Below are 19882 nucleotides of genomic sequence, written 5' to 3' on the forward strand. Positions count from 1 at the left end.
CTCTTAATTGTGCTCTGTGGCAGAGGGCCTCACTTGTTAAAGAGCTGCAGCAGCTGGTTCTTGTCCTCCAGGATCTCCTGGCACCAGGTGTGAGCTTTTGTCGTATAGAAGAGATACGTGCGGCAGCACAGCTGCTCCTTAAACACCGGCCAGAACGTGGGCTTCGGCCCCAGAACCTCAAACCCGTGCACTCGTGTGTCAATGCCACCCTGTGCACAGGAAGAAAACAATTTGTACCAGAAGTGGAATTAAAAAACACCAGGGGCTTTATGTAGCACTTCAGGCGAGTTCTGCCACAGTTCATTCAATATGTCTAACCTGCTGACATCTTTTGACTCGGATCTGAATGATGGGCCAGAAGCGGGTCGTATTCTCCAGCAAAACCACATGGCTGGCGGAGGGTGCCACATTTACCTGTAAAACACAAAAAAAAGACAAGAAAGTATCATTTTAAAGTTCAATGTGCAATCATCACACCTGAGAGATACACGAGAAGGGCTTCCTCACAGTGTTGAGTTCAGTATTGATGTTGGTGGGATCATCTCCTCCTAGGACTACAATACGAGCTGGCATGTAACTCGAGTCCTCGCTGGCTACAAGCACAGTCAACTGCCTGAGAGTGAAGAAAGGGACACATCTCCATCAGCGGTAGTGACAGAAATGTAGTCTTACATTTAGGGGCAATTTTTGCCCCCTTAAGCGGATTTCTAGGTCTAGGCTGATTTCTTTAAGCATCATTCACTAAAGAGTAGCTAGGCCAGCATACCTGATGATCACTCCTTTATGCATGTAAATGTTGATAAAATGCGAGCCTGTGCAGCCGTTGGATTCCCAGTAGGTTTTGGGGTTTTTGTCTGTCAGCTTGTTAGCTCGATGGTGATTGGAGGAGACCTCCACCTTCTCCCAGCATTTGTCCTCTTTCAGTTCCACACTGGAGCCTGGAGAACATCACACCATCACATCAATGAACGCGTTTGGTAACTGGGATAGTTATACCTAAACCTTTACTAGTAACATAGCACAGCTGTTCATAAGCAAAGGTTTTAAATGAATATTTCACCCAAGGATAATAATTTGAGTATTACATTGTTTTTACATGTAGTTCGAATTATGTAGTTTGGGTAGTTACAAAGAGAGATTTTCTTTTCTATAAAACAATGTGGATGGGGATTCTCACCCAAAGTTATCTCATGATTTCAGAAAACTTTAAAGTCATGATGAAGGGGACGCAGCAACAGATCTTTTCTTCCACATTGTGTCACATGCTTGTTTAACAAATTAAAGTAGGGCAGGGACGTGGTTATATCCATCAGTTGTTGCACTTCAAAACGAATGCGAGTTTGCAATCATTATAGGAAGTGCAGCTGAGATTTTTGAGTGTATTGTTGCTTTAAAGGGGGTCTGGAACTGAGAAATCAAATTTCAGTAACATAAGTGAACCTCAGAGAACACTATAAAAAAAATGCAGTTCATGAACCCTTTAAATGATTTGACTTTTAACATTGTGTTTTAAGAACAGACCTTGGCACAAGTTGCGCAGGAACACATCAAAGAAGGGAATATTGATGGGCTGATGGCTGCGCCGATGCTCTTCAATCTGACCGAGGACCATCTAAAGATACAGATTTGAGCGTGTAATTAAGTGAACATGTCTATTAATTATCCTGATAGCTTAACAAACCTTTAAACATGTCCTCTCCTTATTTTCTAGGAACACCTGCTTTGTTTCGCTCTATCTAACTGCTCATGTAAAGGCCTTCTTAGGAACTAGTCTGTTCAAGGTCAGGTGACCCAGAAACCAGCCTAATTATACAAGGCTTCTCTAGTATATTTAGTAGAACGGTTGTTCAGGCAACTCAGAGAACCAGTTGATTTTGAAAAGATCTATTTTTGAACCGTCTTTACCTGTATACATCCTGCAAGCACACTGGTGGTCATTTTCTTGTAGAGGCTGGCGTACTTCTCACAGTCGTTGATCAGGTCCCGCAGCTCGGTGACCATGAGCAGACTGGTGCTGTGTTTGTCCAGGGCTTTGAGAAGAGCCTCTTTGGTGCCGAGCCGACACATCACGACAGCATAGTCTTTATTCAGAGATGCAAGACGATACAAGAAGCGGATGAACTGCTGTACGACCTAAGTGGGGGATAGAGAGGCATGAAATACAAACCCGATTCCAAAAAAGTTGGGACACTGTACAAATTGTGAATGAAAACAGAATGAAATGATGTGGAATTCCAAGATTTTATTCAGAATACAACATAGATGACATATCAAATGTTTAATCTGAGAAAATGTGTAATTTTAAGGGGAAAATAAGTTGATTTAAAATTTCATGGCATCAACATCTCAAAAAATTTAGGACAAGGCCATGTTTACCACTGTGTGGCATCCCCTCTTCTTTTTATAACAGTCTGCAAATGTCAGGGCACTGAGGAGACAAGTTGCTCAAGTTTAGGAACAGGAATGTTGTCTCATTCTTGTCTAATACAGGCTTCTAGTTGCTCAACTGTCGCAGGTCTTCTTTGTCACATCTTCCTCTTTATGATGCGCCAAATGTTTTCTATGGGTGAAAGATCTGGACTGCAGGCTGGTCATTTCAGTACCCGGATCCTTCTTCTACACAACCATGATGTTGTAATTGATTCATTATGTGGTCTGGCATTGTCATGTTGGAAAATACAAGGTCTTCCCTGAAAGAGACGACGTCTGGATGGGAGCATATGTTGTTCTAGAACTTGGATAAACCTTTCAGCATTGATGGTGCCTTTCCAGATGTGTAAGCTGCCTATGCCACACACACTCATGCTAACCCATACCATCAGAGATGCAGACTTCTGAACTGAGCACTGATAACATCTTGGGTTGTCCTTGTCCTCTTTAGTCTGGATGACATGGATTCCCAGTTTTCCAAAAAGAACTTCAAATTTTGATTCATCTGACCACAGAACAGTTTTCCACTTTGACACAGTCCATTTTAAATGAGCCTTGACCCAGAGAAAACGCCTGCGCTTCTGGATCATGTTTAGATATGGCTTCTTTTTTGACCTATAGAGTTTTAGCTGGCAACGGCGAATGGCACGGTGGATTGTGTTCACCGACAATGTTTTCTGGGAGTATTCCTGAGCCCATGTTGTGATTTCCATTACAGTAGCATTCCTGTATGTGATGCAGTGCCGTCTAAGGGCCGAAGATCACAGGCATCCAGTATGGTTTTCCGGCCTTGACCCTTACACACAGAGATTGCTCCAGTTTCTCTGAATCTTTGGATGATATTATGCACTGTAGATGATGATAACTTCAAACTATTTGCAATTTTTCTCTGAGAAACTAAAACTATTTTTCGCCGCAGTTTTGGGGGAATTGGTGATCCTCCGCCCATTTTGACTTCTGAGAGACCCTGCCACTCTGAGAGGCTCTTTTTATACCCAATCATGTTCCCGATTGATCTAATAAGTTGCAAATTGGTCCTCCAGCTGTTCCTTACATGTACATTTAACTTTTCCAACCTCTTATTGCTACCTGTCCCAACTTTTTTGGAATGTGTAGCTCTCATGAAATCTAAAATGAGCCAATATTTGGCATGACATTTCAAAATGTCTCACTTTCAACATTTGATATGTTATCTATATTCTGTTGTGAATAAAATATAAGTTTGAGATTTATAAATTATTCCATTCCATTTTTACTCAATTTGTACAGTGTCCCAACTTCTTTGGAATCGAGTTTGCACTACCATTACGAAACCATGATCTTATAAAGCTAAATGAAGGGAAAGTACCTCTCTATCACTGACAAAGGCTGTCATAGATGACAGGCAAGGCTCAATGCTCTCATGCCACGGCAGCAGATCCTCCTGGTAGTTATCTAAAAACTTGTTCAAAATCCTGTGGAGTATGAAAAAAAAATCTGTGTATTATTAGCAACTAAAAAATAACATCAAAACAATGAAATCAAAACTTTTAGTATGTATGTATGTATTGCATCTACCTCAAACTAGCTTGAAACAGCTGTTATCTATTTATTAGCTAATCTGCTAAAGTCAAGGGTTCACCTGAGGATGGACAGCTGTGCAGCCCGATCCGCTCTGTGCTGGTCCATGAGGCGGATGAGGTCCTGGAAGGTGTCTCTGCTGCGAGTTACCTCGTTCCTCTCTTCCTCCAGCTGGGTGGCGTCGTCACAGAGCAGCTGCTCCAGCGTCTGTATGACCTCTTTAGTGGCTGGCATTTCCTTCAGACTCACCACCAACATCTTCAGCTCGGTGTCCTTAAAGTCATGCTCATCTTGAGACTCTACAAAGAGCGACATGTTACTTCAAATGAGGTCCAAACAAGGCAAATCTCTTTATTAACAAACTGCTTATTAGAGGGGTGTAGAAATCATTGTGTTGGAGAAGACGATGTATTTTAGCCCAATGCTTTTATAAACCCCCACACTGTTCACATTATCCCTGTAAACTCCTGACTCATTAAATTATGGTGGTAATTATTACTTTGTTGTTAGCAGGATTTTTAAAGCACCCAAAATTGTTTCAATTTGGCAAGCAGTTTAAATAATGCATGATGGTACCTTTTTTCTCCAGTTTGTGAACCATGGAGATGTTGTTGAGGGCGATAATAGCCAGCATGCTGTGCTGATTCTGAGCAGAAAGGCACTTCTTTAGCGTGGCACTGACATTGCAGGCGACTAGCTGCTCTGCCAGGCTCTTGTGGCTGGAAATCAGCATGATGATGACCAGAAGCCCGTTCCGCACGGAGAGCCCGCGACTGCAGAAACCACCACAGAAACATGAATGTGAATTCAGCAAACCCAAGTCCATTACGCTACATGTAAAGTAGGCTCCAAGCCTCTTACCCTGCCGTGCTGAGCATGAGGTCAATGGCAGAAGGGATGGCACACAGGAGCCCTTTGGAGCCTTCAGGTGTAGCAGAGCCAATGCTCGCGAAAATCTCCAGCATCATCTGAGTCCCAGACTCAGACAGGGGCACACAGCCACCCACACTGCGAGGGTCATGTTTACTGGCACCTGTGATGACCTTCAGAGCCTGGAGAAAGCAATTCATTTTCATCTCAATAATCCTGCATCCATACACTTGCAATGTATTGACAATATGACTTAAAAAGTCGGAGCTCAACAGGGATGAGAATTGTAACCCATCCAATGATTCTGGCTCCAATTCACAACACTTTACCCTTGGGCATCCTTAGGGATATTTTTTTCCCCATTTCATTTGAGTTTTTTGTAATATATATTTCACCCTCGATTAATTCACAAATCTATTTTACACTAGTAACAAAAAACTGTTTCACTCAGGACATTAAGGATAAAAACATTATCATTTAAACCACAATATTTAATTTGAACTAAACTTCATATACCCTTGAAGGCATAAAAAAGAATAGGTCACAAGAATCGTCACTCACCGCCAGTGCAATCTGCTGCACCTGTATACAGGTAGGGTACTCCTGCATGCAGCACAGGATGGCTTTAACCCCCCCCTCGGTGGCGAACGAGACCCTCCACTCGTATTTCAGCATTAGACTGCGGGTCAGCAGCAGCGCAGTGACAGCGTTCTGCTTGGGCTGACTGCCAATCATCTCCACCAACATCTTTAAGACTTTGTCACTGAAAAAGACAAGAAACTATTTGCAATACATGTTACTTTACATGAGGTCTGCATGATAATGGTTAAACCGTTCTGAAATATAAATCACTATTATTGTCATTTTAATTTTTTTTTTCACATTTCATCTGAAGTATTGTACTTTAAGATATGCACAAATCAACACAATGTCAACTCTCACAGTTTGCTTGCAGATTTAGTCAATGAAGGCCCCTAGCACACACCCGGTGCAATGTGACGCAAGGCGCAATGCAAGTGTTTTGTTGCTAGTTTCAGCCCATCGCAGTTGTCATTTTCACGTCCAGCACCACATTGTTTAAATAAATACATTTGCGCCCATTTAGGTGGATCCAGGAGCATTGTCACATTGCTGTTTTGAGGCAACTGAAAGCGATTGCACCAGTTACCAACCAAAACCTGGTCTGAAGTTAATGACGCAGTATTTTTAAAATGTATTTATGTACATGGCACGTTAGTAATATGTGCCTATAGGTGAGTGCACAATGCATATAGAGTCTGTTAATTAAACACACAGCAGCACATAAATATGCCAAATATTAAAAACGAAAGGATTACAATGTAAAAGATTATTATTGTGCCTCGTAGATGGTCTGCTTCCATCGTTAAAACTGGCAAAAGTGTATTTGTAAAAGCCCGAAGTGCACATTGTTAAAAAAAAAATAGGGCCCGAAGAGTGCAAACAGAAAAAACAGACAGGCTTTAATACACTTTTATTTGATCAGAATATCTAAATACATATAGCTCAACTCTAAATTATGGTGTTTTCATGTAGAGAGAACATGCTCAGTTTGTTTGTTTTGTTCGTTTTACTTTTAACTGTCCCCCTTACATACAATTACAGACAACACAGTCACAATAAAACACATCACACCAATGATGTGCGCGCACTCTTCTATAGCACGCGAGAACAGGGCGGTGTGTGTTAGCTGGGAAGGATTTGCATGAAGGTATTATATCCATTCTCTTCAGAAGCAGTTTCTACGCTTCATTAACAGTTCATATTAGTGTTGTATATTCACAACGGTAACTGTTGTTTCCATAACCCAATAACACTGTTATTCTCACTTTGTGTCATTCTGCATATGTTCAAATGACTGTGGTTGCTCATAACAACTTAATTGTATTATTAGAAAATTGTTTGGGACTGCTATTTGATAGCCTTACCTTATAGGCTGTATATTCTGCATTAGTCATATTCTTAATCTTATCTTAATTTTAGTGAAATACATTTGCTATATATATATATATATATATATATATATATATATATATATATATATATATATATATATATATATATATATATATATACACATACACACACACACACTTATTTTAAATTTTAATATAACATATACAAAATAAATTCCACATAATATGCAAGGTGATGCAAGAGAGACAGTGTTTTCTTTTCACCTGTAATAATGTTTAAAGAGTATTTCAGACTAGGGATGGGCGTTTTCCGCAAATATCACATTGGAATATTTGAGCTCACAAAAAACGAATATTCGAATATACGTTTATTTAAATTAAGTTTAATGAGACGGACATTATTTTTCAGCAACATTTATCGTTTCCGTCATTTTGAAGAAGCTTACACACAATGAGCTTGAACATTAAACATCGTGTTTTGTAGCTGAAAACCTTTAACAATGCTTGCAAACAAACAAAAGTACAGATTAAAAGCAAAAAAAAAAAAAAAAAGTGAACAAAGAAAAAACGTAAAGCAGCCTGCAGCAATTATAGGCTATTGTAGAACATAGCCTACACTTAACTTTGAAACGTTTAAACTGTCAACAAATCTTTTTTTCTATTGTTTTACATGTCCTTTGTAGAAACACAGGCATGTAAACATGATCGGGGGAAAGTCGGCTCCTTAGTCTGTTAAAAATAAGGCCGGCCGCGGAGAAAACGTGCTCTGACGGCTCAGACGTTGGCGGGACTCACAAATAACGGTGTGCTAAGCGAATAAGTCTTGTTTCACCACTGAATGGGATCCTCATCTGTGCTCCTGAGGCGTCTGCCGTTGCTAAGCAACAATGACGCGCGCTCTCCATGAAGATGCGGAAATTTCAGCAAAGCATAAATGGATTTGCAGCTCTAAAACTTGCTTTCAGTAGCTCTGCTACTAAATATATTTCAAAATGGCAATCCATATACTACTATGATCAGCTGTTCCTTCATCTTGGCTGAGCTTTCAAAGTTGTTACAGGAAAGGATGAAGCTGATTGGTTAGTTCTTGTCACATGACCTGCGGTGTGCTTGCAGCATTCTGAAAAGTTGTTTTTAACTTGATGAGGTGCGAACGCGCCTGGAAAAACTGGCACGTCGCACCGCGTCCGCATCGCGACCGCCTCGCTTCCATTATGAGCGCGCATACCCACGTCTACATTGGAAATAACGAACTTGAGCGCGCAAAAGACACGATATGTGAACGGCCCCTAATTCATTCATTAATTATTTTTTGCTTGCATACATCTTCAAATATGCCGTGGAGAATCACAGAAAGTGACCAAATTAGGTTTTATTGTGAACTTTTTTTTTTTTCCGCAATTCAAATATCATTTTTATTTATCGAATAATTAGAGCAGAACAAATATTCGAATGTTCGACTATCCGTGCACACCTCTATTTCAGACATTAAATTAAAGTTACAGAAATATGCGGAGCTGAGTGTAGACAGTGTTTCTGGTCTCTGAGTCTCACCGGATGGTTTGTGCCGAGTCCGATCTGAGGGTGCTCCTCTCCTGAGGTACCTCCTCCTCCAGGATCTTACTGATGACTTTCATGCCGGCCAGCTGCAGTCCTGAGTCGGAGCTACTCTTCGTCATGATGTCCACCACCTCACCCATCTTCTCTAGGGAGCTCTTCTTACCCTGGACCTTGGGACTGTTGAACACTGCAGAAAACAGAAACACAACAAAAAAACCTTGCTTAGAGGAAGAAATGTACATCTGTTGCTCTAAACACTTCACTGTTTCCTCCAATGAATCATTTGACAAAGAAACTGATGTTTCGGTTAGGCCTGGGCGATAAAACATAGGGCTGCAGGATTAATCTAAGTGAAATCACAAAGGCGATAAATCACAGTTAGACAGTTGTGTTTGTCATGTGTATCTTTCAGTGTGGCACGGTTCTGTGATCAGCAGTAAATCTTCTTCCAAAGGCCAGAGGGCGCTCTCACACTGAAACCCCGAATACGCCTCGCAGAAGAAACCCAGGAAATCTTTAACAGTTTCCAAATTGCAGAAATACAGCCCTACCAGTAGTGTATATATTTGCACATCAGCTGAAATCTGTATTATTAACAGCAAGTTCGGACATTAACCCCTTTCTAGGCACCTCCTTTTTTGGCATGGAGACAGAAATGACATACCCAAAATAAAAAGGTTTCTGCTCATGATTCTTTCTGACTAGATACATATTCAACCTTTGTTCACAAAGCTGACACTTTAAAGTTTACTGTTCAGGAATCAGAATCACTCAGACTGTTATGATAATAGAGATATATAAGCTCAAACATAAAAACAAAAATAAAAATATTAAAAACATATTTTTTTAAAGTATTTAAAAATGTGTTGATGTAAGATATGAGTTTAGAAATAGAGTGTAGCTAAAGCCACAAGTCTTTCAAAACTTCATTAGAAATTTCATAATCTAATCTGTAAAACTGTGAATTTTATGAAATATTTTCTAAGGCCATGTCATGTGTGTTTTTTAGAGAAGGCTAATCAGATTGATTTATGGCCCTTGACATCTCTGTAAGATCTCACATGTAAACTCTTCTGTGTATTTTGTGTGTGTTTGGCTGTGAAAACTGCCCGATTCATTATTCCATTGTTCTCACCAAACGAGTCTTTCACACCTCCGCCAGGTACGACACATTATCCGCATTATTCTTTTATCATTATTCTTTTGTTTTTATTCCACCTTTATTAGCCTTGATTGTGGTTTTTCAGGCTTTACAAAGCAACAAAGCAGCGATCTCACTTCAGTCTCTCTTTGCATTTAGCCCTTATTTATCAAAAGTCTTACTATAAAAATACAACAAAACATTTTCTTACGACCTTAAGTGAATTATTGAAACAAAAATGCATTATGAAGAAGAAAAGCACCTGCTATTAGTAGCATTAGAGCTACTTTAGCATCAAGCTACAGCAGACAATTTATGAAATTATTAGTACACTTTTATACAAAACTCACTTTAAACCCCGATCGAGTGTTTATAAAAACTTCCTTTAGCGATCAGGGGTGGAATTTGGTTGTTTACTGTTGTAAAAATATGCTATTTGTAGCCTTTTTCATCGCTGCACAAGTTAGCATTTCCGATGTACATTTTTTTAAATATTTTATAAAATGCCCCAGATCTCAAGAAAATCTCATACCAAGCTTTTCTATCGTAATCGCGGGTTTATTATTCGGATATTTCGTGTATACAGAGGCGTTTCAGTGTTGTTGTGAGCAGATATGAACCAGGAACTGTTCACGAACCATGTGACACGATCTGACGCTGTCTGGTTTTGGGACTGTCATATTGACAAGCCGAACGTCCAATCAGAGTCTGTCTGGGTCACAGCTCGAGTACACGGAAGCAAACACACAGAGACGGCTCTGGAAGAGGCTATTTATCATCAGATCGCGTAAATCAGTGGAAAATGAATAGAAATGACGATTCTGTCTTTAGAAATATGAAGTAAACATCAGTAAATATATCCATATATCTCCGCAGATATGCATCTTTGGTCTATAAATCCTTATTGACGCTGTTCAGTGAGTCTATGTGAACACAAATAAACCACTGCTGACGTGACTGAATATGAGTGAGTTGTGAATTTCTATTCAAAATGGGGCATAATACGGATTTATTATTTTGCACTCCTGACATAAATCACTAAATATCTGTCACTGCAACAATGTTGTATCAAAATATTGGTCAAATATCGAAGCTAGAGTCTTTAAACTTTCAATTGATGCACAGTTTGTCCAGATGAAGTAAGAGAGTGATGTTTAATGTGCTGTGAAAGTGAAACAATAATAAACTTAATACTAAACTCATATGCGTTGTGCCTAACCGCACCCCTTTAATGAAAAGTTCCTGTTAGCCTTCATCAAATATATTTCACTAAAAGCAGAACAAGAGGTTCCACTAACAACCACATCCCCAGCGGAGCCACAACACTTGCCTTTCATCTTCTCCTCCAGGTCATCAGGATACTTTGTGTCGTCTTCAGTGGGAAGTTCACTCTCGGTCTCACTGCCACAGCCACTCGTGTCTGCTGGGATCTCTTTCTTAGCTTTCTTGGACACAGAGCCCATGGTGCAGGAAGAGGCTGAGGAAGAGGATGATGCTGTGGCTGAGGACAGCGATGATGAAGATGAAGCTCCTTGTCCTCCGAGCGAGCCGTCCATCAGCATTTCCTCATCCTCGAGGCCGGCACCTCCACAGTTCAGGTAGTGTTTGGTGAAAGTGTGGGAGCAGAGCAGGTCGCCCAGACAAGACGCCTGCAGATTCAGTTTCAGGTAGTGGAGGACTTTCCTCGCCACCTCACTGGAGAGGGACAGCTGGATGAGAGTCGGCTCGTCAAGCTCCACCATCTGAAAGAGGATAATAAACCATTAATAACACCCAAACAAGCTTCATTATTTTTCGGTTAATACTGATAAGTAATCCTAATTTTTTTCTGTTAATACTGATATCTAAACAGGTTGGCCAATGGCCATAATAACACAAATACATAATCCAATTAATTTATACAATATATACCACCGTTCAGAAGTTTGGGGTGAGAGTTTTTTAATGTTTTGAAAGTCTCATGCTCAACAATACTGCATTTATTTGATAAAAATAAATAAAAATAGAGTTTTTCATGTTAATACATATTAAAACGTAATTTCTTCCTGCGATGCAAATATACATTTTCAGCTTTATGTCTTCATTCTTCAGTGTCACATGATCCTGATGAAATCATTTTAATATGGTGATTTGCTGCTCAAGAAACATTTCTAATTATTTCCACTGTTGAAAACAATTCCGCTTAATATTTTGACTAATATAATTATTTTTATTTATTTATTTTCAGGATGCTTTGATGAATAGAAAGTTCAAGAAAAGCATTTATTTCAAATACAAATGTCACTTTTGTTCAATTTAATGCATCCTTGCTGATTAAACCTTCAAAACAATCTTCCCTCAAACTTTTATATTTATATACATATATAATTTACTATCAGGATGACGCACAATAATACAACAATATATATTTTATGATAAAAGGCATTAACTTTATAATGAAACTTACAATTTAAATTAAGATGATTTGCATTATAGAGTAATGAGAACTGGTGCTTAAATTACTATTAAATGTCACTTCAAACAACAACAGCAGCAGCAAAAAAAAAAATATTTTATTTAAAAAAAAAACTTTGATTCTGGGTTGAAATGTTCTACACATCTTGATGGGCTTAATGAGATTCAGGGCTTTGGATTGGTTTTTTTGACTTTTTCTTAAAAGCTTTGTAAGGTGGGACACTGGAACAGAATAAAAAATAAAAAATAAAGAAGAGAAAAAATGTGCTTCATTTTGCTAGCCTATTGTACTTCGTGTGAAGAGTGTAGGAGAGATGGTGAGTACCGGCTCATCGAGGCTCTGTCGCAGGATGTTGTAGATCTCCTGCTGCTGCTTGGGCTCTAACTTCTTGATGAAAAAGAGCACTTCCCACCATTCAGCACGGCTCAGAGTGCCTGCGTCATCCTGAGAGCCCTCCATCAGGTAAGGCAATGTGTACAGCCCACCGGGGGGCTTCGAGAAGAACGTCTGACTCACTGCCACGTTCACAAACACAGAACACAACACAGTGATGGACACAAACACGATCATGCGGTTTTCTGGGAAAGCTCTTCATGAACGTGGTCTTACCTGTAGTGAGTTTGAGTGTCTCTGTGAGGGAGGAGGCCTTCTCCTGGGTCTCCTTCTCAGCCGGTCCTCCGCTGCCGTTGCCCAGGATTTCAATCATGTGCCAGTGCACCCAGTAGGTCCTGGACAGGGAGTTCCAGTACACCTGCAAAAGCCAGAACATGACCGGCTTCGACAAGGTTTTTACAGGCACTATTTCTATAGACCGTGTAAAAAAGGGCCTAAAAATCCAACAAATTTGCAGTGAAGGGAGGTGCTTTACCTTCAGATATGACTAACTGCCAAAATCAGGAGGTTGTTTTATTTTCTATTTGCAATTAATTTCAACATTAATTTGAAAATTGAATGTCAAATTATTGCAATATATATATATATAAAAAAAAATTCTAAACTTCAATATTATGTGGGACCAATCGCGATTAATTTCAGAAAAAGAAAATAGGTTAGTTAATTTTTTTAATCAATTGACAGCACCATTTTATATACAAAAACAGCTCAAAAGTTAACCGTTATAAAATAAACCGCTATATGAAAATGGGAGCAAATATTGCATTTCCAAGACTTTTCAAAGGAATTATAGCTAATCAATTGAAAAAAACTGAATGAAACAAATTATGAATCTGAATGAAAATGCAAATTAGTGGCCGAACAGTACACTTAATAAACTTTAACTGGCAGATTAAGTGAGAATTTTATTTGAAAAATAGGTTTGCATCGTTTACATATTAATAGTACACGTTTGCATAAAACGTGTTGTTTTTCCATTGTGCATTTTTGTGTTTTGTGCAAGAGGAGAAAAGATACTGTGGCAGAAGACAGCATCTCTCTGGACTCATTAAGCAGCAAAAACATTAATTTCGCTATGAATGTAATTTAAACTGATAGTTTAATAAACCCTTACAACATTTTTTTTTTTTTTTTGTGCGTTACCACTAGTGGTTGACCAATATTGGTTTTTAGACAGCCGATGCAAGAGATCTTGGAAAACATGGTGGCCGATAGCCGATTTAAGCAGATTTTAATTTTATAATTTTATTTAATTTCATATTTAAGAAATTTGAAATTTTTTGAAAATGGATTAAAAAAATAAATGTGTAAAATAAACATGCTTATACTTTAACCTGTTAACGGTCACTCACGTTTTTGAAGATAGACTTGAATGTGCATGATACAAACCTAAATTTGTATAATTCATGACTGAAAACATTTTGTTACATTATTTTGATGTACCATTTACATGGTAATGCAATGTCTGATTTTAAAATGGGTTTTGGAGGATGAATTTGGAGATTTTATGTTTTCAAGTGATATATAACTTCTGATGATTTCTAAAATGTGAGGAAGTCTTTTTTTTAAACAAAAGGTCAAAACTCCTTTTGTAATGTAGATTTCTGAGGGTGCACTCTTGTCATAAATTCATCTATTACTTTTCCTACATAATGTTTAACAAAAAATATTGGTAAAATATATATTTCGGAGTCTTAGACCTTTCCAACGATATATAGTTTGTCTAGATTAGATTAGATTTGATTGTAATATAGTATAGTCAATGTAGGCGTCCCGTATACGAGACGGGGTGAAATTTAACAGGTTAAATGCCTATGTATTGTTCAAAAATAAACAAATATTTAATTAAAAAGGAAGTAAACACTGTAACCAACAGGGTACTCAGTATTCTGGGAAGTTTGTGTGCATTGGGAATCATATTTTTTCAAATAAAGCCAGGGTAACCCTAATTTTACATACGGCACACAGTGAAAATGACACGAATATGACAGTGGGCAAAAGCCTGAAGTGCAGCATCATTGGAAATCATGAGTTTAAAGTTTGTTGATCGTGCGTCTCAATGAAACTGAACTCTCCTCCAGTCCACATTCAATTCACACGGAGCGACCGTCACACGGAGAACACGCGATCGAGCAGGATACAAATGCACACTTCATAAGATCTCACTGCTGGATTCGACTAAGTTTGCAAAGTGTTTGAAATTAAAATGTTCATTAGTCATTCAAAGAATTGTTCAAATGAAATGCGTATTTGGTGAATGCTGATGGCAAATGAGAAAGAATTATAAAATTTGCCTTTCTATTATTAATAATATAAAAGCAATCGTTAAATATTGTTTAATATTTTTACCTGATTATACTTCTAGCTGTATTAGACAGAACTTTTAATGACTACAATGAACGAGAAAATGTGCTGTTCTCAGTGCCATCAAAATAAAAGTACCGCATGTTTGAAAATATCGGCCGATATATCGGACTTGGCAATATATATCGGTCGTATACTAATTACCTAAAACAAAGGCTATTTTAATCTTTTGGCTATTTTTATTTCATATGACTGCAGAACGACATCATCTATACACAATCATTTCACAATTTCACAATGCAATCATCTGTTCAAAGTAAATGAGAGTGGAAATACCGTTATTTTCTGTGTCTACACTACTGTATGCATTCACACAGTACTAACCTGCACCGGCGGCGAGCCGTCGTTACTGTAGCGAAACTCTCCCTCATCCCCAGAGCTGACCTCCTCATAGTCCTCCAGCATGCGCACCACCATGCCACTCTTCAGGTTGTCCTGCACAAACTCCACATAAGCTGAACGAGACGTGAAGTCAGAACGTGTCTTGAATCCATTTGTCGTTTTCTTCTTCTTTGGTGGGGTGACCGCAGCTATTGCTGTAGCAGCCATGACAGGAGACGAAGCGGAGAAGCGAGGCTGGAAGATGGAGCGCACGGGGTGTTTCTGGACTTCGTTATTCATTTCCTCCACCGATCTGCTTGGGCTCCCGGAGCTGTGGGGCAGCTGCCGGTTGCGGTCCCAGCCCATGACGCGCACCAGCTCAGAGATGAGGTTGGCCATGGCCATGGTGAACTCAAACTCCCGCTGCACACGAGCGTGCTCTGATTGGTAGGCTGCTGTGGAGGAGGAGGGGCCGACATCCTGCCGCTCAGAGGTGGACTCTACCCCGGCGGTGGTCAGCTTGTCCATCAATGAAGTGACGCACAAGTAACGCTTCACCAGAGAGAAAAGCAGCTTGCCTGGAATCTACAGCAAATTTTCATACAAAAAACATTTGTACAGGGTCAGTGACGGAGAGTCCAAGCAACAGTTCTAAGAAATGTAATCTTTGGGGACAACTTTCAGAAAATAAAAATAATAATAATGTGTTATGTCTTATTATTTATTATTATTTTAATAGGGATGTAATGATTAACCACAAGTGGATTGAAAAACAATTAAAATATGTAACGATTCAAACCGGTTGAGATGCCAAAAAAATCGCGTTACAATTGGAGTTTATATGAATGAATGCATCTCTGAGGGGAACTGACTATCTTTAGGAAAGTTTACATGGTACTTTATTTTCATCTTGCCTTTGAAAAATGCATATTAGAGTTCATAAGCGCACACTGCTTTCTTTGCAGCGATAACCCAGGAAACACTGTATCATTGCTGTTCATGAGCGCCACCTGCTGTCAGAGAGTGAATCTTTTAGTACATTAAGTTAAACTGAATGAAAATGAGAAATGTTTATTTGGCAACTAGCTGAAACTATACAATTAGTTTTTTTTTTTAATGAAATATTTAACTATAATAAGATTGATTCAAATATATACATAACATTTACACATTTTTTTTTGCTAATTTCTTAGAAATAATAATGAATTTTATAATAAATAATTTCTCCAACAGAAGCCTTTTCTTTCCTTATAATATCAGGATATTACATTTTCAAGATTATACCTCAGTTCATTTCTAAATAAGATATAAAATATAATTTAAAAAAATTGCTTCATGTCACTAGCCCACAAGCTATTTGATGTGTCTACCATTGATAAAGGCACACACAAAAAAAGCACAAATGATCTGTTACAAAACCTAGTAAGTTGCCAATTTAGGTAGCACAGGTACACTTCCAATATGAAGGCTTATGAAACACCTTGTTTTGTCAAATTAAAAATCAAAAGTCATGTACTTCATGGAATTAGTATTTGATGTGTCACATGAGCTGCTGCCAAAGAGGACTGTCGTAAATCAAGGATTCAATTTGGGTTAGGATGCTGCCTTAGAGGAAGTTGTAGACAGCAGACAACAAGGTACCTCACTCAGTTTTGGACAGTTATTCAGACTAGAGTGGAAATGAAGGGGAGTACCTGTGGAAGATGGATGCCCTCAAAGGAGATGCCATGCTCCTCAGAGGAGGTGGTCTCTGCAAAAAGCTCCAGCAGGGTGTAGCGGTTATCAAAGTCCATGTGCTGCTCGATGCCATCCTGCTGGCTGAGGGACAGAAGCACATAGGCACGACTCCCTGAAAGCCAAACAACACCAGCCTTCACAACACTGACACCCATTTCATTTCCTGCATTTATTAACTTCAATTATACCATTTATTCAAGCACTGGGAATCAAATCTATGAACACCCATTAGAGTATAGAATATCACAGCCTTTCCCTTTCCATTTTTTAACAAATCTAAGAAAGAGCATCAGCACATCAAGAGAACCAAGCGGTATGGGTGTATTTCAACCATTTGTTTTTCTCCCCATTTAAAAAACAAATAAGCAAAATAAAAAGAAAAAAAGAGAGCTTTATTTTTGATATAACCAGAGGTAAAAAGAAAACCGAGCTTGGGTATAAGGTTGTGCTGATAGACGATAGAATCATGTATTGACGATAGTCAGAGATATCGACATAAGCAGATTTCTCTGTCGATAATCAAGACGATCAGAATGTTTAGCATCTGTGGTATGAAAATGATCGCTGTGAGACGCTACTGAAGTGAACGAGTCTTCAGAGAGTTGTGTGTGAGAGAGAGAGCGAGACGCAGCCAGATCCAGCTGTTATAAGTGTTTACTTGTCTTTTCAACTTAATTTGACACTTTAGAAAGTTATTCAAGTAGGACGTTGCGGTTTAGGGTCAGCGATAACTTTATCTTATCTAATTTCCAAAAATTTTTAAATAATTTTGGTTTATTTTATTTATTTATAGGTTTTTGTTTATTTTAATAGCAACATCGCAGGCATTAGTCTGGCAGATAAAAAAAAAAAGTCAGTCACTATTTACACTAAGTGCAAATATTTATAGATCCTATTTATACTATGTTAAAATAGCAGGATTTTCTGCTATTTATACGAACCGCAAATAGTGGCAATTATCTGCACCACAGTATTGTAGTACATTCTAAAACATTATGCAATAATAATAATTTGAGTCTAATTTAATGGATGCCACCTTATTGGGACAATAAAGCCCTCCCTACACCTACCCTCAACTTTTTGATTATTTACTTAATTTTTATTTAAATAAATGGTCTTCTGATGTGATTCGAAAATTTAAAAAGGGAGAAAACTATTTGCCGAAAGGCGGATTCGAACCCGGGTCAATCACATTAAAATATGTGAGCCACACAATTTACCTACTGCGCCACTGGAGTTGACAGTCAGTTGTCTTGATTATCCGAAAATAACACGTTTGGTGGGCGATATGTATGTTAGCATGAATAACAAACAACTGATAAAATTATCCACCCCGTAAATATAGTATTAACAAACTTTGATGCAATAAATAGGGTATGATTTAAAAATGAGCATCCCTCCAAAAACATCTACATTTCTGTCTCTTTTCAAGTGTTAGTGTATATAATTAGTTGTATTTATAGAGGTTATTATAGCACAATTCTATAGTAAGGGGGCTTTATAGAAACCCCCTGGACCTCACTAATTTTCAAAGCCTGGCTAAGGCCATGCATGAGAGATTAACTCTTTCTTGACGTAACAAACAAAGACAAAATAATAACAAGGCAGCAGAGCGAACTTATCCATAGTGTTCCTCACGTAGTCCTTCTCTTAAAAACTGATCACTTAACTTATAACACTCGCTATGTGGTGATGACGTAGAAGGACTACGTGAGAACCACTATGGATGATAAATTCGCTCTGCAGCCTTATTATTTTCTTGCACACCGCAGTATAATGTGATGGATGCAAAATACATAGTTTTGGCTGTTAACGTGTTTGTTTATGCCCAATATTAGTGTTAAACTGTAGAACTTTAAAGGTCCCCTTCTTCGTGATTCCATGGTTTAAACTTTAGTTAGTGTGTAATGTTGTTGTTAGAGTATAAATAATATCTGTAAAATTCTGAAGCTCAAAGTTCAATGCCAAGCCAGAAATTTGATTTAATAGAATTCACCTACAAAAAACGACCCGTTTGGACTACATCCCTCTAGTTCCTGCAGTAATAACGTCACTAAAACAGTTTTTTTGACTAACCACCGCCCACATGTATTAACAAACAGGGGGCGTGGCCTTGTTGCGCTCCGACGGAGAAGAAGGAAGAGCTGCTTGTGTTTGTCGCCATGTTGTTGAAACGCTGTTTTTTTCATCTCTGAGTCCAATCACCTTTGTTTGGGCTTCCCAGGGACACTGTACTTTGAGATCAATGGTTACAATTTATGTTTAACTCGGTTCCCGAAAATTATAATCCACATGTAAAACTATGTGCAGCACATTTTGCCGAGGACAACTTGCTGAGGACAACTTTCTCAATCTCAATCAGTTTAATGCTGGATTCACACAAAGATTATTCTTGAAAGATGGAGCTGTTCCCTCTTTGTCTGGAGAAGGCGTTGTTTATGGACCACAACCAGTAAGTGTATTTTATTATTTAAGTTGGTGCGTTTAACAGTTTCTGTAACTTATTACACAAAGGGCAACGCTGTTTAGCTTTTTTAACTAGATGTTAGGGCTGTGCAAAAAAACAAATGCGGTTTTCATGCGCATCTCGTTAGTAAAAACGCTCCTGTGATTATAAATACATCTCCAGCACGTGCGTTCTAGCCCAATCACGTTACCAGGAGGGCAGACTGCTCTCAGCTGCTGTCGAATCACAACACGGGTACCACTGGCCCAATCAGAACTCGTCACGTATCTCTGAAGGAGAGGCTTCATAGAACAAGGAAGACATCAGCCCGTTTTTGTGACAGTGAAAACAGCAGTATACAGATAGGTGAATTGTGTGAAAAATTTGTGTGAAAGTTTTTTTACACGTGAAACATGAACACGTTATATTGCATATTGTAAACACAATCAAAGCTTCAAAAAAGCGCGTAAAATGGGACCTTTAAAAGAAATCTACTAGTGATTTTTCACCGTTGACTGATTTTGCAGAACATTTAATCTGATAACATCTGTGCACAGATGCGGCAGATTTGTCACAGGAAGCGTGACAGTTGTCTCAATATATATGAACCAGCGGTTTAAAATACAGTATTTTTATTTAACGTTAGTTTATCAGTACATTTGGAAGTATAT

At 38.6% G+C, this 19882-nt stretch overlaps 1 protein-coding gene across 4 annotated transcripts in view; it reads right to left on the reverse strand.

The window, feature by feature from the left end:
• The window catches only part of LOC128026500 (cullin-9), a 53447-nt gene that overhangs the window by 21489 nt on the left and 12076 nt on the right, over window positions 1-19882 (reverse strand). For all 4 annotated transcript variants that reach the window (XM_052613735.1, XM_052613734.1, XM_052613733.1 and 1 more), the window contains exons 3-19: window positions 16723-16877; window positions 15032-15613; window positions 12560-12701; window positions 12275-12465; window positions 10826-11237; window positions 8349-8541; window positions 5422-5623; window positions 4852-5042; window positions 4567-4763; window positions 4052-4289; window positions 3779-3884; window positions 1906-2133; window positions 1522-1612; window positions 767-938; window positions 508-613; window positions 319-414; window positions 34-209 (exon numbers count right to left, since the gene is read on the reverse strand). In XM_052613735.1, coding sequence (XP_052469695.1) covers window positions 34-209; window positions 319-414; window positions 508-613; window positions 767-938; window positions 1522-1612; window positions 1906-2133; window positions 3779-3884; window positions 4052-4289; window positions 4567-4763; window positions 4852-5042; window positions 5422-5623; window positions 8349-8541; window positions 10826-11237; window positions 12275-12465; window positions 12560-12701; window positions 15032-15613; window positions 16723-16877 — 3478 coding nt within the window. The remainder of the gene's footprint in view (window positions 1-33; window positions 210-318; window positions 415-507; window positions 614-766; window positions 939-1521; window positions 1613-1905; window positions 2134-3778; window positions 3885-4051; window positions 4290-4566; window positions 4764-4851; window positions 5043-5421; window positions 5624-8348; window positions 8542-10825; window positions 11238-12274; window positions 12466-12559; window positions 12702-15031; window positions 15614-16722; window positions 16878-19882) is intronic.

The sequence above is a fragment of the Carassius gibelio genome, chromosome A13, assembly GCF_023724105.1.
Source record: "Carassius gibelio isolate Cgi1373 ecotype wild population from Czech Republic chromosome A13, carGib1.2-hapl.c, whole genome shotgun sequence".
NCBI classification, from domain to species: domain Eukaryota; kingdom Metazoa; phylum Chordata; class Actinopteri; order Cypriniformes; family Cyprinidae; genus Carassius; species Carassius gibelio.